The 22,889-nt window shown below is 55.2% G+C and overlaps 1 protein-coding gene across 1 annotated transcript; it reads left to right on the top strand.

The window, feature by feature from the left end:
• Positions 1-1,163: 1,163 nt before the first annotated feature.
• Positions 1,164-22,585, top strand: Ap1m1 (adaptor related protein complex 1 subunit mu 1). The gene is made up of 12 exons (XM_005087083.4): positions 1,164-1,332; positions 7,044-7,200; positions 10,745-10,812; positions 11,850-11,980; positions 12,563-12,710; positions 17,096-17,222; positions 18,212-18,354; positions 18,579-18,650; positions 18,894-19,052; positions 21,394-21,519; positions 21,782-21,857; positions 21,971-22,585. Exons 1-12 carry the CDS (start codon positions 1,291-1,293, stop codon positions 21,991-21,993), a joined length of 1,272 nt encoding a protein of 423 aa, XP_005087140.1. The 5' UTR covers positions 1,164-1,290; the 3' UTR covers positions 21,994-22,585.
• The last annotated feature ends 304 nt before the right edge of the window (positions 22,586-22,889 follow it).

Raw genomic sequence — 22,889 nt, 5'->3', positions numbered from 1 at the left:
GAATAAGAAGGGAGAGAATAAGAAGGAAATGGGTTTATATGATCAAAACATAAAATGTATACATACATGAAATTGACAAAGGATAAATTAAAATTTTTTAAACTGCATCATACTGTGTAACCCTGGCTGGCCTGGAGCACAGATCGGCCTGCCTCTGCCTCCAAGTACTGGGATTGAAGGTACACACTACCATGCCTCACTAAAATTTAGTGCTTTTAAAAAAGACCTAATTTGTGTGTCCATGTTCAGGTATGTGTGCGTGAGTACGGGTGTCACAGAGGCATCAGGTCACCTGGAATCGGAGTTACAGGCAGTTGTGAGGAAGCACATATGGGTGCTGGGAACAGAGGTCTCAGCAGTTAGAAGTGAATACTTCTCCAGCCCTAAATTTTTAAAAACTGAAAAAGGAGCCAGGCGGTGGTGGCGCAGCCTTTAATCCCAGCATTCGGGAGGCAGGTGCAGGCGGATCTCTGTGAGTTCAAGACCAGCCTGGTCTACAGAGCGGGTTCCAGGACAGGCTCCAAAGCCACAGAGAAACCCTGTCTCGAAAAAAAAAAAAGGGGGGTGCGGGGGACCTGCAAGTAAAGATTCCTGTTGCCGAAACTGATAACCTGAGTTTGATCTCTAGGACCCACATAGTGAAAGGAGAAAACTGACCTCCCTGTGTGTACCGGTAACCAGCCACACTTTGCATTAGTGGCTAAATAACACACGTGTTAGTCACCCGGGTTCACTGGAGCAAAACGGGGTGGGGCAGTCTGACAGATTGACACAGGTGACTGCTGATAAGTTTGGATTGCCATTCAGACTGACTTCCTTTAATCGCCACCTTACAGCGAATCACAGCTGGTGACGGGATATTAGTTTACCAGACTTCTGCCGAATGCAAGGCTGACCCAACTCGGTTCCGCTTTCAACCCAGCGTCTGCCCACAGCATCGGGTTCGAAAGCGCTCACCTTCCTACCACCGCCAGTCTGCCAGCCGCCGGCCCGTAGCCCCGCCCAGGCCCCGCCCACCAGGCGGGTCCCGCCCTCCGAGGCTTACTTCCGGCCCGCTTGATCTGTGGATGAAAAATACTGCCCCACAGTTCGTAGTGCGCCTGCACCTACTCTGCTGCGCATGTGCGCACTCGCGGCTTGCCCCTCAGACCGGACATAACGGTCCGCGCGCCGCTTCATGGACCGGAAGTGGAGGGGAAGTGTCGCGGGGCGCGCCGGGCCTTGCTGAACGCCGGCAGTTCTTGCCGTTGCCGCCGCCCTCGGCTATTGCCGAGGCCTTCCAGAGTCGCCATGTCCGCCAGCGCCGTCTACGTACTGGACCTGAAAGGCAAGGTACTGAAGGGCGCTCCACCCTCCGCGTTGCCAGGCAACAGCGGGCCCTCGCCCTGTCGGGACCCACCCTGTTGCTAGGTAACTGGCCGTCCCACCCGGCCAGGGCGTCGGGCAGGCGGGGCAGCCTCACTTGCCGGCCCTGCCCTGTTGCTAGGAAACGGCCGGTGGTCTTTGCGAGCCCCGCCCCACCTCTAGCTCACTTGGTGGGCTGTGGTTGCTAGGTAACCGTCCGTTTTGCCCCTTTCCCGCCTGGTGCGCCCGGGTGCGGGGACCGGCCTGGGCCGTGGACCGGAAGCCGAGGACCCCGCGGCCCCGGGTCGCGCGACCCTTGGCCGGAGGCGTGGCGCGGACTGTGTCCTCGGCTCGGCCCCTTGCTCCGCCGCGCGCAGGCTTCGGCGCTTTCTCCTAGAGCGGCCGCGCTCCCTGTGACATTGACTTTCGAGCCCCGAGTGACAGGGATGCGGTTTTCCTGAGGGGTAAACAGACACTGACGACTGGCAATGGCCATCCGGAAGTCCCACCTCAAGCATCCTTGCTTCCAACCGATGCTTCCAGAGAAGCTAGACAGGGTGCTACTCCTAGGCCCCATGGGTGGGCAGAATCCGCCATGGCTAAGCGCATGGAAAAGCTCAGACACATGAGGAAAGCTTTCCTGACTGGGGAAGAACAAGACTGCCGGGACAGGAAGGCCCTGGACAGAAGCAGGATCCTGGCATCTTCCCCAGGGGTATCTGAGAAAGAAAGCTTCATCCGTGTGTGTTTGTGCAGGTTTGCACATGTTGGGGAGGAAGGAGACCCCGCCACCCTGACAGGGGCCCTTGCCATCACTCAGTCACTGGTCTGACTCAGTGAGGCTGCCTGGCCTTTAAACCACGTGGGTCTGCCTGTCTGTTTCCCAGCAGCTCCCCTTGGTTTTATAAGACAGGGTTTCTCTGTGTAGCCCAGGCCGTCCTGAGCACACTCTGTAGACCAGGCTGGCCTTGACCTCAGATAGGCCTGCCTCTGCCTCAGGAGTGCTGGGATTATATCTGGCATGTGTGTGACTCTTTTACATGGTATCTGGATGTGGCTAATCTGTGGCTTTGTGATACAGAGGCTATGATTCAATCTGTTCAAGGAGCACTCTGCCAGGGAGCCACAGTATGCCCAGTGCAAAAACCTCTTACTGGAATATATGTTCATCCTTCAGAAATGGGCTATCACTATCCCTCAGTCCATCAAAGTAGAACAGGTGGCCAGCCTCTTGTGTTTGGAAGCTACCAGAACAGGTCCAGCCACAGTAAACAAATCCAACATTCCCCATTGAAAGAACATTGGTGTCCTATCCACATGGAAGAGCTGGAGGTATTCAGAAGTGAGGAGGGGTGCCCAAGCCCCAGCCTTTTCCTTAGTCCCTGGAGTGAGTGCCAGCCTTGGATGCCACCCAAGGTCAACAGCTGGTGAGTCCCAGATCTGGACTTCCTCCACAGCCTTCTGGGAACCTAGGTAGGCAGTGTTCCCTATGGCACATGCCCTGCCTTTTGCCCTGGCCTAAAGGTACAGTGGGCTGCCTGTCACGGCTTGCTTGTTCCTTTAGCACATCTCATTGGCGCCTAGTACGTGCTCCCTCCTGGACTCAAGCTGTAGAAGTAGACTCGTGCAGATTCAGCCGTCTCCGCAGCTGAGGTGTGTGACCATAGACCCCTCCTGTGGCCTCTCTGAGCTTCGCCTTCCCGGCTGCTCTGAAGAATCTCACCTGGGTATTACAGGTGCGACTCGGGCCTGACCCTGCACATGGTACAAAGAGCATGGAATTCAGGCCCCACAGCCAGGTTGCTGCCTTCTCTTTGGCAAGCAGAGCTGGGCACCGGAGCTGGTTCTGAGGAGGTGACAGGTATCCTAGTTGGCATTCGGGCACAAGGCAGCCCACAGACTGGTGGTGGCACCTCTAGGGCTCCAATGGGAGGAGGCCCCAGGGCGCTGCAGTTCCAGGAAGGAGGCCCATGACGGGGTGAAGCAGACCTGCCTGTGGAAAGTCCCTCAGAGGGACTGTAGAACTCCCTGCCTCCTGCCAGAACCAAGTCAACTCAGCTGCTGGTTACTGTGGCACCTTTGGCAAACAGGAGGTCCTCTCCCTATTGCTTCCCCAGCTGCTCCTCAGCTTCCCTGCTTGGCAGCATGGCCCTGGTGACCCTAGGTCTGGGGTGCCGAACTCGCTGGTTTCCCCTCCTTCTTCTCGATGCTGCCCTTCTGGGCACTGAAGACAAAACCCCAGGCTGCCCCCTGTGTGGTCTGAGTTCTCATAGCCCAGCCCAGTGCTTTCTATGCAGGTGGTCCTGACTCCAGGCAGAGGGGCCGTAAACAGGGTCCTAGAAGATGTGTCTGCTTCTGCCTCAGGGCCTTTGTGCTTGCTCCTGCAGAGAGCTGTGTGGCCCAGCCTCAATTCCAACAGCACCCCCTGCCAAGACACCTCTTCTGCCTGCCCTGGCTGAGATCATACTGCAGCCTCCCTCCCTCCCTGCCACACTCCATCTGCCCGCCGATCGCATGCATGTTTACCTGTGTGCTGCTTACCCTGGGACATTCCACACCAACTCTACACGCCCAGAGCAGAGCCTGGCTGTCAGACAGACTTAGTAAGGGTGCTGTGCAGAGGAGGGAGAGGAGCCATAAGAAAGGCAGCTTGTCGCTTGCTCTGATAGAGAGGCCTGTGACTGGCAGGGTGCAGCTGCTGTGAGACCATAGGGCATCCCGGAGGCCATGGGTCTCAGAGGTAAATGGGCTGCTGCAGGGGCAAATACTAGGAATGTGAGAATTGCCCCCTCCCCTGGGGACAGGCAACTGCCCCTGAGCTTCCTGGTGGGTTTGAACCGGGAGAGGGCTGCCCCATCTAGCTTGTGTTGACGCTAAATCCTCTTGTGCTTCATGGGAGAGGACCGAGGAGCGAGAGGATGGCAGAGAGGATCTGTGGCCTCAGCATCTCACCTGTCTCCCTTCCTGCCACACCAGCTCAGAGGCAGATTCCCTCCCCAAGTCCCCAGGGTTCCTAAAACTCGTCCCCACCCCATAAAGCCTTGATGAAGGTGGGGATAGTGGGGAGGTCTCCCCGTTATCTGTCCCTAGGCAGCTGTGACAGTGCAGGACCCACATCTGCCTTAGCTACCATGGTGGTAGCCACCATATGGGCGCAAGGTGCACATTTGCAGAGCAGGCAGATAAACCCTGGACAGCCCTGGTGAGGTGACCCGGAAGGTACTCCTGGCTGACTCTTTGACCAGTCCAATCTAGCAAGAAAGCAGTTCCCAGTGAGTACAGGTGGCCGCTCAGCAAATAGGAGTGAGGTTGTCGCTCAGGTCCTGCCCTGCTCTGCCTCTCTGGGCACTGTAGTCTACATCTGTAAAGCTAACCAGCCTACCATACAAGAGATAACAAGAGGAATAGAAGCAAAGGCAGTCCCTCAGCCAGCACATCAGACCCAGAAGCTCACCCAGTGGGTGCTGTGTCCCTACAAGGCCTAAGTGCTTAGAAAGAAAGGGACCACTTTTGCTACACTCCCAGCTGAAAGCAACAGACAGAATATTTTCTGAAATGACAGGTTCTGAGGCAGGTGGTGCCTGTACAGCGTGGCAGCTCAGGGGAGCTGCAGCTCTGCCCACCAGCCAAGCTAACAGCAGGCAGTGTGACAAGATGGACACTGTCACCCTGAATAACCAGGACCATTCTCAGCCCTCACCCACAGCTTCCACATGGCCCTCCCTTGTGCCCACTCATGTCCACCCCGTTTCCTCAGGGTCCTCCAGGATGCACAGTGACTCTTGAGGGTAGAGCCTACCCTGCCCAGCCTAGTGTCTTGTGTCTCAGAGTCCCATGTCCTATGTTCACGTTCTGTGTCTGTGCTCAGCTCACTCTGGATGGGAAATAGTGATTGTGTGTGTATGTGTGCGCACAAAAGTGCAGGTGCCATGGAGGTCAGAAGAAATCAGATCCCTAGCCGGGCGTTGGTGGTGCACACCTTTAATCCCAGCACTCGGGAGGCAGAGGCAGGCGGATCTCTGTGAGTTCGAGGCCAGCCTAGTCTACAAAACGAGTTCCAGGACAGCCTCCAAAACAATACAGAGAAACCCTGTCTTGAAAAAAAGAAAGAAAGAAAGAAAGAAAGAAAGAAAGAAAGAAAGAAAGAAAGAAAGACAAACCAGATCCCCTGGAGCTGGGGTTACAAGCAGTTGTGAGTTACCTGGTGTGGATGCTGGGGACTGAACCTCAGCCTCTGAACAGCAATGGGCTTCAGTTAAGCAATGAGCCATTTCTCTAACCCCTGGGATTTGTTTGTTTGTTCTTTTGTTTGTTTGTTTTTTTGAGACAGGGTTTCTCTGCATACCCTGGCTATTCTGGAACTCACTTTGTAGACCAGGCTGGCCTCAAACTCAGAGATCTGCCTGCCTCTGCCTCCCCTACCCAGTGCTGGGATTTTTTAAAGACAGGTTCTCACTCTGTCTGGTCTGAAGCTTACTATGCAAACTCACAGGGATCCCCCTGCCTTTGTCTCCCAAGTACTAGGATTGGAAGTGTGTGTCAACATATTTGGTAGAGTATTTTCAGCAGGAAAAGTGCTTGCTATATAACTATAATAGTCTGAGTTCAGATCCCCAGAACCCACATAAATGCCAGGAGGGTATGGTGCCCCAGGATCCAGGGGTCTTGCTGGATAGCTGAAGTGACAAGCTCTGAGTTCAAGTGAGACACCCTGCTCACTGAGTGACAAGTGTGATAACCACTACACTATGGAGACACCCTGCTCACTGAGTGACAAGTGTGATAACCACTACACTGTAGAAACACTCTGCTCAATATGTAAGGTTGAAGAAAACACCCCATGTAAACTCCTGGCCTCCACACTCAGACTCAAGTACCCCCCCCACACACACACACAGGTGTTGCATTTGAACTGCCTATAATGCCAGCACTTAGCATTGCCATGAGTTTGAGGCTGCACAGTGAAATCATTTCAACAAAGCAAAAGCTACAGGCATCTTTCTTGTCAGAGTAGGCTGTCCCCAGACACCAAGGCATAGAGATTAGAAGCTCCTCAGATTCTGGAGTCCTGAGGTCCTGGAACCTAGGGGTGGAATGCTTTTGGATGGTATGGGCCCAGATGCTCTGTGCATCTGTTGAAAGACATGTCCTTGTCTCTGGTCCGGGTCTATTTAAAATTTAGCCACTGAAGTGTTCGTATATGTGGGCTGAGGATGGTAACTCATGCCTGTCGTCCCGGCACTCAGGAGGTAGCAGCTGGAAGAACAGGAGTTCAGGGTCATCATTGGCTACATAGTGGATTTGGGACTAGCCTGGGCTCATTGGGCCCAGTTCCATTCCCCTTTGAGTGTTCACTGCCACATGTAACTTCCTCTCTACCATAACTGTCTCCAGGAGGAGCCACTGGGCCATGATTAACTCTTGTGTCAGTGCTTCAGACCCTCTGTGTGGGGAGGAAGACCAGGGCAGGGCTGCACTTGTACAGGCCTCAGAGGGGTCTATGAACTTGAACGCCTGGGCAATCGGGTGCCTGGTGCTGTCAGGAGAGCCAAGTGCACCAGCAAGTCTGCCTGGAGTGCTCATGGGGCGGGACTTGTGGACGTCAAACTGACCTGCAGTCCTGTCCCGTCACAGATGGCTCCCACCCTACTCCAGGCACTCAAGAGTGGATGCCACCCCTTCTTTCCTTCCCGATGCAGGTGCTCATCTGCCGGAACTACCGTGGGGATGTGGATATGTCCGAGGTGGAGCACTTCATGCCCATCCTGATGGAGAAGGAGGAGGAGGGCATGCTGTCACCCATCTTGGCCCATGGCGGCGTTCGCTTCATGTGGATTAAGCACAACAACCTGTACCGTATCCCTGTGCTGCGGAGCTGTGTGCGGGACGTGCCTACCTGCCAGCACAGGACAGCTGCGCAGCAGGGGACACAAGTTCAGGGAATGCTGAGTATTCCAGAAACTGCACCCCGGGGGGGGGGGGGGAATCTAGCAAGAGTGGGAGCCAGCTGGGCCCAAGGTTGGCCTTTGGAAGCATGTCATATTAAACAGGTCTTTGGATGGGATGGCCAGATTGTCAGAGGCAGGAGTGGACAAGTGAGGAAAATGGCGTAGGAGTAGGGGTAGGGAGTTTATATGCCCTGCATCCCCAGTCCCTCTTCAGCCCCTCACCAAGCATGCTGCCATGGAAGCCCACCATGGGTATACCCACCACTTGGGACTTTGGGCAGGCCTGTCAGGGTTAACTGTGCTGTACACTGGGGCACAGCAGCTCTGCAACTGCAGGTCCCTCAGGGTCAGGAAGTAAGTGTGTGTGCCCAACAGGCGCAGATGCTGCCTCTTCATAAGGACACAGAAGTGTTCTGGCCTTGCAGCTCCTGCCCCACCCTCCCACCCAGGCATGCCCCTGGAGCCACAGGTTAGCTGTGATGACAGGTGCCCCCCTCAGGGTGGATCCCAGAAACACGCCATCTAGCCCTGAGGATAGCTCTGGAGAGGGAATACGTGACCTGAGACCCCCAAGAGAATGATGGCTAGCGTTTGAAACCAGACTCCAAACTGTGGCTGCCCCGTTGCAGGAATAGGTGAGACGCTTGTTGGACCAGCAGTCAAGGCCCTCCCACCATAGTACGTTAGTGTGACAGCGGGGGCATAAGAGGGCTTACACCTACCCCTCTCCTGTCCTGGGGCATCCTCCACCACTGCCCCGCCCTCTGTGTGGTCCTCTGGCTTTCCAGTTTGTGCCTGGGTCAAGGCTCAAGTGGATATGGCCTTCTCCCTCCTTCTCAGGCCTTCCTGCCCGGCACACAGGTTGGACACAGGTGTGGCATAATAGGGACTTGAGGGACTGGCCACAGCTCCCTGGTAGCTCGGCTGATGGGAAAGGGAAGCAGGAAGCTCTCGAGGGCTGGCGGGTTGTGCCAGCACAGTTGCTGTGAATCTGGCAGCCTCGGCCAGCTGGGGAGACCTGGAGGTTTCTGTGAAAAGTGTGATTGGCCTAGTGCTGTCTGCTAGACTAGGAAGGTGCTATATGACGAAACTTTTGCTGGGAAGACATTACATAGGGAGCTCCAGACAGACCAAAGTATGGATGCCACTGAAGTCCAACTTGATGAACCAGTGAGTTTTACTGCAGTTACTGTAGGATTATGGTTAGGGGTCACTTACAGGAGCAGAAATGACTCAAAGCCAGCTGCCATCACCAAAGCCATCCCAGCGTGGGTGACAGCTCAGGAAAGCTGGAAGCCTGGAGCACCCTGCACAGCCTGCAGGCAGCCTAACAGATTGGAGCGTGTCCCTTCCAAGTGTCTGTGGTCTAAACTTGTGCCGGGCAGCTACCTCTGCTTGGTCCCTGCTTCCAGGCAGCTGATCTGGTCTCAGAGTCTTCTTTGCAACTTTGCTTGTTTACTCTTGGGAAGAAGAGGCCTAGTGAATCTGCTGAGTTTCAGGGACTTCCTGAAGCTATGTGGAGCTGCTTACTTTCCTACTTAAGGAGTTTCCCTGTGGGGTGGGGTGTTTCTGTGTCAGAGGAAACTACTGTACAACACCCATTCCTCCAGCTGTTACATTCTTTCTCCCCCTGTTCTACTATGGTCCTTGATATTGGAGGGATAACTACAAATGTCTGCCTCTGGGTAAACATTTAGCCACTCTGAGGGTGAGGGGCTTCACCAGTGATTGGTGAACACACACTTAGAAGGCAGTGTGACAGACCATCACATCAATCTGGTAAGACATTACAAGTTGCTTACCCATTAGGACCTATGACCTCCCCAGCCACAAGTTTTTGTCCTGGCAGACAGAACCAGTATGAACTTGCTCTTGTGGGTCAGGCCTGAAAGCCAGTAGACAAGTCTTACCTGTGACCACCAGGCCGCTACACAGGCAGGCAAGTGCTGCCCATCATGTCAGTATTTTAGCATGCAGCGCCCATAGCTGAGCAGGAATGTTGGTGACAGTTCACCAGCAGCACGAATGACCCCTCTGACACTGTAAAAGCCAGCCCGCAGGGTGGGAGTTTCCAGTTCAGTCCCAACTTAATTTCTCTGTCCTGCAGTCAAAGTGTGCAATGTCTTCAGCAATAGGATCTTACATCTAGTTGTGGCATACAACTAACAGCAATATCAATAGCCTTTACGGTTTGTGGGGCCTGGGACTCCCTGGGACTCCCTGACCCCGAAGTAGACACAAACCACTTCCAAACATCTGTTTCCACAGAGACCTCCTTTATAAAGTGGCTGCTTCCTGACTCAGGTGAAAGCAGCAGCAGATGAGCTGACAGTGTGATTCTAAAGCGGAGGAAGAGGTGGCGAGGCCTGTGTTAGAACGGGCGAGGGTGCTGTGGGAGGGAGATAGGGGCTGGGGTACCAAAGGACGACCCCTGCATAGAGAGGAGACAGACATGGCACACAGGCAAATTGTGGTTTGTGAAGGTAAAGGGAGGAACCCCGTGTAGCATGAGGTGTTTAATTTTGATTGGGCATGTTAATTAGGGTACCCAAAGGGGGCTTTTGATTGTTGGGTTTCAGTACTTTGATAGCTGACCTTGGTAGTCAGTCTCAGGAGGAGGAGGTGGCCAAATAAGGGAATAGATATTGGTGACAGCTTTAGAAGTATGACCTAGGGTTTTTAGCAAGGCTCAGGGGAGAAGGGCAAGAGACATGTTTGCCGTGCTTGGGCTGACCAGAGCCCCTTCAACTTGAACGAAAATGCTTATAAGAGGCCTGTGGCTGTCTCCACATTGGTTAGGAAACATTTGCATCCCTCACTGATAGGCATAGGCCCTGTGAAATCTGCCTGCCAGTCTCTCATGGGACAGCTTGATTTAATGTGTGTGTCCCATCCATTTACCCAGGCCATAATCAAGAACAGGCGTCATGTGTTTGGAGAGGATATTTCGCAGGAATGCCAGCACACTTAACTATTTTCTAACCTGTGTTGGCTTCCCTGTAGCCAGACTGTATATGGACCAGTGGGCAGCTTCCAAGGGTACCTGAAGGAAGTGGTCCTTGCTGTGGTCTGCCCTGGGCTCCCTGTCTCGTTGGGGGGGGTGGGTAGATGTGTGTAGCGTCTACTCGGGAAAAGTGTTGCTGCATGGTAGGAAGACACAGACAGTCCTGACCCTGGTTGCTTCTCCACCCAGCTGGGCTCTCCCAGTCTTGTTCCTAAACGCAGCATCCCAGAACACACCTTGTAAGCCTTCTACTTCCTGTGTCCCCCCAAGGTTCCACTGACTGCTTACCACATGTCCTTGGCCTGGCTCAGACTTGGGCTTAGTCCTCCTAATCTTGGGTCCAGTGGACAACTAGAGTGCAGCTGGTACAGGGAGACATGGGGGGGGGGGGGGTTCTGTGATATGGTATCCCAGCCCCAGAAGGCTCCTTGACTCTGCCACCATGCAGTGGTCGCCACTTCCAAGAAGAATGCTTGTGTGTCGCTGGTATTCTCCTTCCTCTACAAGGTGGTGCAGGTAAGGCCCTCAGCAGTGGGACTTCCTCCTGGAAGGGCTTTGGGTGAGGGATTGTAGCATAGGATACCCAGATGATCCTAGGCCAGGAAGCCTCAGCCTCCTTGCAGGTGAGGTCTTTGGTCTTTATTGCATCCCCAAGAAAGTGAACAAGGTGGGGAGACATCATGACTGGGCAGACGTACTAGGGCAGGGGTGCATAGTGTGATCCAGGCCCTGTGCCTGGACATAGTGCTTTGGGGTCAGTTGGGTGCACAGGCTGGGTCTTGGGGATGTGTAGGAATGTGCAGTCTGATGCTGGTTAATACACAGCTTTCCCCAGGACACCTTTGGATTTAAAGCAACCTCCAGCTGCTGAGTCTGCTGGAATGAAGGCAGCAGAGCTATGGGCAAACTTTGTTTGCCCCTGGGATTGAGCAAGGGCTCCAGGCCTGGTTTTGTGTTTCCACTGAGTGCTTCTGGGGGTGGGGAACCCTTTCTGTGTCTCTCATCCCTCTCAGGTGCCTCATAGCTGAGGGCTGGGGATGGAGCAAGGGAGCCCACTGGGAGAGCCCCCTTCTGAGCAGGCCCACTGTGAGGAGCCAAGCCTTGCCACCTCTGGCAGGCAGGCAGGATATGGCTGGGTGCTGTGGTGAGCAGGGATGCAGGGATGTGCCATGTTTCTCCCTTTGGCTGCTCTTTCCCACTTGTTCTAATGTTGGGCTTGCTTCAGTGTCAGTATGAAGACAGACCTCTGGTACCCTCTGGGTCCCCGTCCACCCCCCAGCCTCCTACCTACCCATTGAAATGGAGATGTTTGCTTACGCAAACATCTTAGGGAGGTAGGCAGAGGTGACAGGCACAGTCAGATTTGACCTGCAGAGGCCTCAGACAGCTTTAATGGTGATACAGGGTCATTCCTCCTGGCCAGTGCCTATTGGCCATGTTCTGACCCTTGAGTTCAGGGCTTGTGCCATCTCCCACAGGGAGCATCACCCATGGAGAGGGCCAGAACAGCCCTTGGGTCTGGGCTGAGGCCTGCTCTTCTGCACCCTGCCCAGGTCTTCTCCGAGTACTTTAAGGAGCTGGAGGAGGAGAGCATCCGAGACAACTTCGTCATCATCTACGAGCTGCTGGACGAGCTCATGGACTTTGGCTACCCACAGACCACAGACAGCAAGATCCTACAGGAGTGAGTGCATGTGCCCCCTGCGCCTCAATCGCCAGCCCAGCAGGGCAGGCACATTGCTCTTCTTGTCCCTGCTGTTTTTAGGAATTTTGAGACAGGGTCCTGATCCTCCTGCCTCTGCCTCTGGAGTTCTGGGCTGATAGGAGTAGGCCATGTTTCCATACAGTCTTGCCTGCATAGCAGAGACCAGCAGGTTCCACGCTGCACCTCATCCCCTCAGTGCAGCCTGCGATGCCAGCCGCTCCCGCCCCGCCCCCGCCCCCGCCCCCGCCCCTTGACAGAGAGACCAGGGAAAGCTGCCACTCGCTGTTCTGGTGGGATGGGGTCACTGGGTGGCCCAGGGCTCAGTCCCTTCCAGGTGCCCACAATGCTATCTGAGTCCCTGTCCCCCACCCTACACCAGCACCCTGCCTCTGAAACTCAGTGTGTGCAGCCCACTCACTATGACTGCCTAGTCAGAGGCCGCTCTCCTGGAGCCTGCTGATGTGGGGGACTTCCTGTGGTTGGGCCTTCCCTGCTCCTTAGCCCATCCCAGTGCCAAGGCCAACAATGCATGTCACCTCTAACTGAGCGGTGGCCCCATAGGTACATCACTCAGGAAGGCCACAAGCTGGAAACAGGGGCCCCCCGTCCCCCGGCCACCGTCACCAATGCTGTGTCCTGGCGCTCGGAGGGCATCAAGTACCGAAAGAACGAGGTGTTCCTGGACGTCATTGAGGCAGTTAACCTCTTGGTAGGCTGTCTTCTCTCTTCCTTTCCTAACTTGCCGTCTTTTCCAGGGCGGAAGCCAGAGGGATAAAACTGAAAACCAGCAGAGCCCTGGTGTAACCCTGGGCCTTGGCAGCAGGTGGCAGGGCTTAGCCGCAGCCATTGGAGAGACCCTGCTCCCTCTGTGTCAGCCTCCCTCACTTAGAATCTTAGAATCTATAGGGACAACATTGTGGTGGCTTTGAGGAGACTGAGGTAGGGGGACCTCAAGTTCTAACCCTTCCAGGGTCACACTGTCTCAGAGAAACAGAACTAGAGAGGCACCGAGATGACTCAGCAGTAAAGGGTGTCCTTCCCACAAAGCCTGACCGTCTGTGTTCCATCCTGGGACCTGTGGTGGGAACAGGGAACTGACTCTCTCTCTCTCTCTCTCTCTCTCTGTCTGTCTGTCTCTCTCTGTCTCTCTGTCTCTCTCTCTGTCTCTCTCTGTCTCTCTCTCTCTCTCTGTCTGTCTGTCTCTCTCTCTCTGTCTCTCTCTCTCTCTGTCTCTCTCTCTCTCTGTCTCTCTCTCTCTCTCTGTCTGTCTGTCTCTCTCTCTCTCTCTCTCACACACACACACACACACACTAAATAACTACAATTTAAAGAAATACAGGGCCAAGGGCAAGGGGATGGCTCAGTGGGCCAAGTTGCTGTTTAAGCGTAATGTCCAAGCTCCATCCCCAGAAGCCTCAGAAAGGTGAAAGGAGACAACACCACAATGTTGTCTTCTGATCTCCCCAACAAGCACGTGTCATATACACTCATACACAGTAAAAATAACCTCTGTAAGTAAAACTAAGTGTGAGGACAGAAGTGTGGATCCCAGCACACGAGTGGAAGGTGGGTGTGGTGGCATGCACTTTAGCCCCAGCACTGACACATAGGGGCAGGTTAGCCCAGCCTAAATGAGATCTCAGCTCAGTGAGAGAGCCTGCCTCAGACAAAGGAACCCTGGCCTCCACGTGTTCAAAAGCAGGCGTGTGCACACATGCAAGACTAAACTCACAAAACATGTACAAAGCTGGAAAGCCAGCTCTGTCACCAAGGCACCCTAAAAAACCACACACCCCAAGAGATCATTGGCTTGTGCTTTTGGGTTATGTGTTCCTTGCTTGGTGTTTGATGTTTGTGGTAGTGGGTGTGGACACCAGGACCTCTGTGCACAGGGTGTATTAGTTACTTGTCTGACTGTCACAAAATGCATGACAGGTGCAACTTCAGGGAGGAAGGGTTCATTCTACATGACAGCCTGTCATGGTTGGGACTTTGATGGCAGGAGTATGGGCAGCAGTCACATGGTGTCCACAGTCAGGAAGCAGATCCAAGAAGGCTACGGTTCCGCCTGCTTCCTCCCTTTCACTCATCCAGAACTGCGGCTTGTGGGATGGAGCCCTCACCTCACATGCTGGGCGGGCCTTCATACCAGCTAACCCAATCTAGAGACTCCCGGACCTGGATGACTCTAGAGCTGTCAGGTTAACAATCAAGGGTTACCATCATATCAGGCAAAACATTTTCATGACATGTCGGTGTGTGCATGTGTGTGTGTGTGCATGTATGGGTGTGCACATGGGTGTGTGCATATGTGGGGAGTGTGCATGTGTGAGGGGGTGTGCATGTGTGAGTGGTGTGTGTGTGTGTGTGTGTGTGTGTGTGTGTGTGTGTGCCTGCAGAGGCCAGTAAAGGAGTAGGATCCGCAGAAGTCGCAGTCACTGTTGTAAGCCACCTGACATGAGTGCTGGGAACCACGAGCAGAAACTCCACCTCCCAGGTGCTGGGATGACAGGCGCTCCCCACGCCCCAGTCCCAGTGTTGTTGTTTTTATATATTAGGTTTTGGATAGTGTATGCTCTTACAATCCGTTTCCTTTGGTTTGCTTTGTGTTTATTGTAGTTTGGCTTTTGTAAAAGGGTCTCACTATGTAGCCCTGGCTGGCCTGGGATTCTCAGAGATCCTTTGCTTTTGCCCCCAAAGTATGGGGTTAAAGCTGTGCACCTCCATACCTGGCCTTGCTTTTGTTTTGTTCTAGTACAAGGTCTCGCTCTGTAGCCCTGGCTGGCATGGAGCTCATGGAACTCTCTGAGCTAAATGAGATGACTTTGCTTCTGTTCAAAGCAAAGGGATTGAACACGGTGCTCAGTGCTGGAGCTGACAGTCTTTTTCTCCAGTGAGCCATCCGAGCAGATGGGAGAGGTCGGAAAGCAGGACAGCCTGGGCTTGGAGCGTCTGGCACTAGGTGTACAGAGAGTCCACATTGAGTAAGGCAGACGGCACTGCCATCCTTGAACACACAGACATCTGCCTGCCTCAGGCTCCTAAGGGCAGGGACAACAGGAGCGCACCCCATGCCTGCTGGCTCTGCCTCTGTCACCTACACTTCCCATGCCTCTGTGGCCGAGCCAGGCAGCCACCGGCCACAGAGGCATGGGCTTCCAATCCCACTTCTGACACCAGATAATGATGATAGCTGATGCTATAGGGGATACAATATATTTATTTACCAGAGAGAGTCACACAAGCTAGGAGTTAGAAGCGTGGCTGGCTTCCAAAAAGGGAGGTCCTTTTTCCTTTCACTTCCTTTTATCTCTACCTGTGCTAATTTACTTGTCCCCGCCCTCATGGGCCGATAGCTTTGCGGGGTTCACTCCTACAGCCAGGGCACCTTATTAAGAGAGACTTTACTGGGCCAGGGTTTGTAGAGGGTTAGGGTCTGTAATGGCAGGGACAGCAGGGCAGCAAGTGGCAGACATGGCGTCTGGGGCTGGAAGCTGAGCCCTCAGCTGCAAACATGAAACAGACAGGGAACAGGGAATGGCAGGCTTTGAACCCTGAAAGCCCAGCCCCACATTCTCCAGCAAGACCACACCTCCTAAGCCTCTCCCCAGCACCAGCAGGGGAGCACCTTCAAATGCCTGAGGCTGAGGAGGGCTGTTCTTTCAGACCACCACACCTTATCCTACTTGGAATCTGCCTACATCTTACTCAGAGTGCTGGTAGGAACATCATTTTTAAAACCCGAGACACTGCTTGTCTTCCCAGAAACTGGAAGGTTGAAACAACAAAATCATAATGTTGAAGCCAGTCTGAGATCCATAGTGAGACTTGACCCCTCACCCCCAAAGGGAAATCCATTTTGAGTGTGAGTTAGTGTGTGTGTGTGAGTGTGGTGTGTGAGTGAGTGTGTGTGAGTGTGGTGTGTGTGTGTGGTGTGTGTGTGGTGTGTGTGTGAGTGAGTGTGGTGTGTGTGGTGTGTGTGTGAGTGAGTGTGGTGAGTGTGAGTGAGTGTGGTGAGTGTGTGTGTGAGTGAGTGTGGTGAGTGTGTGTGTGAGTGAGTGTGGTGTGTGTGTGTGAGTGCAAGTTTATGAGAGGAGGTCAGAGGACAGGCTTGGGTGTTAGCCCTGAGCCTTCCGCCGTGTTGGGATGGTCCTTTTCTTGTTTGCTTGTTTATCGCTGTGTACACTAGGCTTGGAGGCCCAGAAGTTCAGGGAGTCTCCCCACCTCCATCGCAGGCGCTTACAATAAATACTGACTTGAGGCTCTGAGCCCTGAACTCGGGTCCTCACGCTTACATGGCGAGCACTTTACTCACTGAGCCGCTGCCCGCCCCCGTCTCTGTCTTGTGACTGATGTGTCTGGACCATCTGTCCTCACTGAGTCTCTGGACTGCGGGCTGCTGTTTTGCCTTCTTTTCTGCTTTCTGTTCTCTGTGGCCCTCCCCCTCTCCCTGTGGGTCATGGGACATTTGAGGGTTCTGTTGGAGCTTCCGGCCTTGTGTCATGGTTATCTTAGTGCTGTCTGCAAAGCACCTAGAGCTATGTATTGCATGACACTGTTTTGGCAGATGATGGATCACACTCAAGATAGTGCTCCCTTGAGGACCACCAGGAGCCCTGTCATCAGCAGTGCAGTGAGAGCTCACACACACGAACATGCACACGCTTCAGGTTGTGCTGTGTGCCCTGCACCCCTCTTTCCGGTGCCATCCTTTCAGCATTGGGCTGCACCTTTGGAAGACGTGCCAGTGAAGCAGCAGCCATATTTGCTGTGTCATTTGGCAGTCTCAGGTAGTGCCTGCAGGTAGCCCATGGCCTGTCTAGGCTTGAGTAGGCCCTCTGTGGTGATGGCATGGTGACGTCCCCAAACACCACAGTCCAGTCGCTGTGTGTAAACTGGACTTGGGTTTCCATCTGCTTAGACAAGTGCCCGTCTGTCTCTGGAAGTGGGCATCACCAGCCCTCCATGCTGGGGAACCCTCGCGCCTGCGCCCGGCTCATCTGTCCTCCTCGGGACAAGCACTAGGAGAAAGTCGGGTCTGCATTAAGCCAGAGTCGTGGAGGTCACACCTTACACAGTTGCCACTGTCCCCAGGTCAGTGCCAATGGCAACGTGCTGCGCAGTGAGATTGTGGGCTCCATCAAGATGCGGGTCTTCCTCTCAGGCATGCCCGAGCTGCGCCTGGGCCTCAACGACAAGGTCCTCTTCGACAACACAGGCCGTGAGTACCCGAGAGTAGTTAGAGGCTGGGTCAGTCTCGCTCCAGAATGCTGTCTTCCCTGATCCCAAGTGCATGCTCGCCCAGTGGGAAAGCTTTCAAAAGCCAGGCTTTAAAAAGTCTCCTGATCACTGAGGGGCTCAGCTCAGCAGGTAAAGGTGCCTGCTGCCCCACGGCCTGAGTGTGCTCGCCTGAGCCCTCGGGTGGAGGAGGGAGCCAACTCCTGCAAGCTGTTCTCACTGCCACATGAGCAGCACACACGCCCTCTGTACACAAGGAACAAGATGTAACAAGTTCACATTGCTCAAAAGACCCTGAAAGCTAGGGCTGCAGATCAGTAAATGGTCACCAGTGGCCTAGCAGACCTGGTGAGAAGGTTATGAGTTTGAGGCCATCCTGGACTACAGTATGACTCTCCAGAGGGTGGCAGAGGCCTGCTTCTCATCAATGAGGCCCAGCCTGCCCCACAGTCAGAGGCCTGGAGTAGAGCCTGCCCCCTTCCCTTTGAGTGTGTGCTGTTGGGAGGTCACACACCAAGGCTGGTGTGGCTTCCAGTGCCGGAGCACAGCACAGGCGGGCGTGCCTAGGCTTTTATGGCTCCTCATTGACCGCATTACCTAGGCCCTGGGTCAGGTTCCTGGCCCCTGGCAGCCTCCTGGACTTGCTAATGACCCTGCCTGGACCCTCTGAAGTGGATGGGACACCATAGTGACACCCACAGCCACTTAGCAAATGTGTCCTGACCAGCTGCTCTCTGGCTGCTGAAGACTTGGTTGGTATGGCACAGGGAGCCCAGACGCCGGGACTCCATGCCAGTGTCAGGCTGCGTGAGGAGCTGGGAGGGCGTCAGACAGGTGTCTAGGAGCTGCCCTTGTGTATACAAACGGGTGTCTTCTGAGTTTGGCCAGGCTCTGGTCTGCCAGGGTGGTCTTGGCAGTAGGCGGTCTGCACAGGGACTCTAGACCCCATGCCAAGCTCACCTACCCACACAGGAGGGAAGAGCAAGTCGGTGGAGCTGGAGGACGTGAAGTTCCACCAGTGTGTGCGGCTGTCGCGCTTTGAGAACGACCGCACCATCTCCTTCATCCCACCTGACGGGGAATTCGAACTCATGTCCTACCGCCTCAACACCCACGTGAGTGCTCCCAGGGAAGCCCGGCTTCAGCTCTCACACCCCCTCTGGGCACCGTCCAGCCCCAGAGGTGGGTGGGAGCCGTGGCCATTGCTGACTTCCTTGGGCAGACTGTTGGGCAGTGATAGCTGCCCCACCCTTGCCTGCACACTGGTCTCCTGGAAGAGCAGGCCTCGGTTTCCCCTCAGTAAATGAGACTTGGTGTGAGCGCCTTACTGTGCCCGCAGGTGAAGCCTTTGATCTGGATTGAGTCGGTGATTGAGAAGCATTCCCACAGCCGAATCGAGTACATGATCAAGGTGAGTGGGAGAGGGGCCGTCTGTCTCCTGGAGCTGGCCCAGCAGCGGGAGCAAGGACGTCGGCCCATCCTGTACTCACCTTGTCCTAGAGGGAGGGACGGGCACCTTGAAGGCCTAGGACAGGAGGGAGAGCCCTGCAGGTGTGGGCACTGCCAGGTGGCCCTGTAGTGGTGGGCAGGGGGTGGGGTGGCTATACTCCCTTCCCTGCATCCTCCAGAGCCTCTGCCCGGGGCCTCCTTGCAGGCCAAGAGCCAGTTCAAGCGGCGGTCAACAGCCAACAACGTAGAGATCCACATACCAGTCCCCAATGACGCTGACTCGCCCAAGTTCAAGACTACAGTGGGGAGTGTCAAGTGGGTCCCTGAGAACAGCGAGATCGTGTGGTCCATCAAGTCCTTCCCGGTGAGCGCTGTATTCACATGTGCTGAACACCCCCACGTACCCACCCCTGTCCCATCTCTGGGACACTCCCATCTCTGGGACAGTGTTCTTGGGAGCAAGGAGCAGCTCTGGGGAGTGGCTTCCTGGTCCCAGAAACACAGGTGCAGTTCCTCTCTGCACCCTAGCAGGTGTGGAGGAGGGCAGGCCACAGATCCATCCCAGGAGACCTTGCCCTTGGTGCCCCAACACAGCCACTGTAGAAGGGTCCACACACAGGACACCGGTGCCGCCTGTGCTGGTCTGTGTCATTTCAGAGACTGAGAGCCGAGACCAGCTTCTTTTCCACCCTTCCCAAGGCACCCCAAGTACTGCACCCCTGGCTTTAGGGCCTTGCATGGAGTCAAGGAGTGTAAGCAGGAAGGATGGCCAGACTCGGGGTAGACGCTGTCCAGTGTGCACCGCCTTCATTCAGAGTTGACTCCAAAGTAGGGTTTCAAGCCAGGTAGTGGTGGCACACTTTGGAGGCAGAGGCAGGCGAATCTCTGTGAGTTTGAGTTTGAGGCCAGTCTGGTCTACAGAGTGAGCTCCAGGACAGCCAGGACTGTTATACAGAGAAACCCTGTCTGGGAAAAAAGAAAGAGAGAAAGTAGAGGAAGGACAAGGAAAGAGAGAGAAAGATGTGTTCTCCTGGTCCCTGGTGACACACTTGCTCCTTGCCGCTGGCCTTCGGTGACCGCTCTTTCACTTGGCCTCTGATTCTGAAGACTGCGGGGACCACCTGTAGATGGAGTGGACAGTCTCTGTCCTTTTGTGCAGCGTTTTGTCATGGGGCACAGTGCCTGACTGTCACTAAAGTTCTTTTTAGACCAGGTGACACGCCATGCTGTGTCCCCTCCTTTTCCACTGACAGGCACTTGGGTCCCCTGCCCGCCCCCCATTCAGCTGCAGTGAACATGAATGTCAGACTTCTCTCCCAGGCCCGCCCTGTACTCAGGCATGCCCACAAGCAGAATTTCTGAGTGGTTTGAAAAAGTAGTCTTGAGGATTTGCCACAGTGTTTGTACAGACATGGACCATGTCCCCTGCCCCCAGAGGTGCATGAGGGCTCTGGCTCCTTCTTGTCCTCCATGTTTTTGTTTTGAGCTTGGGTCTTCCTGTGTTGCACTGGCTGACGTGAAGTCACTGTGTAGACCAGGCTGGCTCAAACTCACAGAGCTCCACCTGTCTCTGCCTCCTGTTCCTCTCCAGCGCTGGGGTTAAAGACCTACGCCATGCCCATCCTCATGCTCCCTTAGCCTTCACTTATGAACATGTGCTGACCCAGTCCCCCGTTCCACTCAGTCCACTCACTGGTAATTTCACGTTAGTGTTGATGCCCGTTCTCTGAGCTCTGCCCTGGGTACCTACAAAATCTACCGTGTAACATGGAATACCATTTTCTACAAATTGTGTTCTCACATGGAAGTAGTTTTGTGGTGACTTTGTTGGAAACAGGGTCTCCCTGGGTAGTCTCTGATCTGCAGCTCAACTGTGAAACCCTGACTGACCTAACCATGTACTCCAGGCTGACCTTGAACTTGCCGCCGCCATCCTCCTGCCTCCGTCTCGGGAATGCTGGGCCAGTAGGCCCAGCTTCCACTCAGTTTGCTGTGTTTCCCTGGGTAGATAGATGTTCCCATTCCGTTCCCTCCTCACCTTGTTGTGGGGTGTCAGGAGTTATTTTCACCGTCTCCCCTGGAGATGCCACGACTCAGAGAACCTTTGCAGGAGCTCTGTCGCACCCTATCTCCTAAGCAGGGCCCTGCTCACAGCCACTCCTGTTCCCTGCTCTGACTAGAACCGGGGTGCCAGGCATAGAGGACAGCCAAGCCTAGGCCTGTGCTCTTCCTGGCCAGGGCAGGGCAAAGATCCCAGCCAGTCCTGACGGGCCTACTCTCAAACCACCTCCAAGTTATTGCTGGGCTCCTGGGAACGGAACCTGAGCCCATCCATCACCCAATGCCATCCGTCTGTCTGTCCATAGTCCCCTTGGGCCTTCAATGCCATCCGTCTGTCCATAGTCCCCTTGGGCCTTCAGTGCCATCCGTCTGTCTGTCCATAGTCCCCTTGGGCCTTTTTGATTTGATCTCACACTGTTCCGAGACCAAGTAAGAGGCGGTGCAGTGGGACACCCCCTCCTGTGTATTCCCAGGCTCCCTTCCCCACCGTGGCCACTCAGGCCTGTCTGGCTCGGCAGCACCCTGTCCTAGGAGCTGGTGGAGCCTCTTCACAGCACCCCCAGCTTTGGGTCCTGGGAGACAGCACATTGGTTGTGGGCCAGACATCGGGGCAGCTGCCTAACCCTCCTGCTTTGGCTCCCCAGGGTGGCAAGGAGTACCTGATGCGAGCCCACTTTGGTCTTCCCAGTGTGGAAGCCGAAGACAAGGAGGGCAAGCCTCCCATCAGTGTCAAGTTCGAGATCCCCTATTTCACTACCTCTGGCATCCAGGTATGAGTGTGTCAGGGCTGGCTGCCTGCAACATTTGAGCCCAGAGTCACAGCAGAAACCCCAGACCCCCGACCTGGCACGGGCCTATTTCCTCAGGGCCCCTCAGAAAGAGCATGGTTGAAAGGTACATCCTGGTCCCCTGGAACACTCAAGGTCCCCAGGGGAAAACGTGCGCCCTCATGCTGGGCAGCCTGCCCCCTTGGCCTCACCCCTTAGGTGGGTACAGGTGGGGGCGCAGCACAGTCAGGGCCCTTGTGTCCAGGTGCGCTACCTGAAGATCATTGAGAAGAGCGGGTACCAGGCCCTCCCCTGGGTGCGCTACATCACACAGAATGGAGGTGAGTGGTGTCTGGCTGGCAAGACCTGCAGAGGTCTTCCTGGACTGGGCTTCCCGTGTAGAGCTGAGGGTTTGTGGGTGCCCCATGACCCCGTGTGGTGCCCACATTTCTAGATTACCAGCTCCGGACGCAGTGAGGGACCTCTGCAACCACCCCCGCCCACCCGGCCTCAGGACACACCTGCCACACGCATCCAAACCGCAGCTGAAGGGTGGCTCTGGACACACAAACCACCCTCCTGTCAACCCTGCCCCTGCGCACCCACGCAGAACCCATTCCCTGGTCCCATTCAGATCAGGGTGGGAAGGGAGAGCCTGCCAGCCTCCCCCAGGGACAAGCCAGATTGAGCCTCGACTCCGGTGCCTCATGCCTGGCCGCTCGCCACCCTGTGGACGCCATCCTCACCACCACCATGAGCATGTGTTGAGCATGGTGCTCTTGTCATTGGCTGCCACCCCATCACCTTCTACACGTGTCCTGTGCAGACACCATGCAGCATTTAGTGAGGGCAGCTGTCCCTCTCCACGCTGGTCCATGTCCACGGTAGTTGTCTGGCTGCCCAGGCTTCCCGTGCCAGCCCTTGGCCATCAGTGTTTCCCCAAGAGGGTGCATGGCCTCAGCCTTTGCCCCCGAGGGTCCCTGGGCAGGCATAGGCTACCGTCACTGTACAAAGCCACCTTGCTCTCCACCCCTGTGTGTGACAGTTACATTAAAGTCCATTTGTTACACTTGCTGCCTGTCCTTTCTCTGCGCGCTGTGGTTCAGGCCCACCTGGCACCCTGGATTGCAGCAAAGTGTGCCTAGCCGTGAGGGGACTAGCGGCCCTTCCCCTGAGTAGCTGGAGCCCTTCTGAGGGGCACAGCGTAGGTTATCCTCTCTGGGTCTCTCGCTGCTGTCTCCCGTGGATGTAGCCTTCCTCTGGTGGTCTCAGGTTGGAGACTCCCACGTCCCCACTGGGGCTGGTCCCCAGACTGGTTACCGAGTTACAAGTTCCAGGGGGCTCGGACGTTGTGTCCCCATCGTCTGTCTGTG

Source organism: Mesocricetus auratus, unplaced genomic scaffold, assembly GCF_017639785.1.
Source record: "Mesocricetus auratus isolate SY011 unplaced genomic scaffold, BCM_Maur_2.0 Super-Scaffold_6731, whole genome shotgun sequence".
Lineage (NCBI taxonomy): Eukaryota > Metazoa > Chordata > Mammalia > Rodentia > Cricetidae > Mesocricetus > Mesocricetus auratus.
Note: the sequence above shows the minus strand (reverse complement) of the source record. Positions and strands in the feature narration are given on the sequence as shown.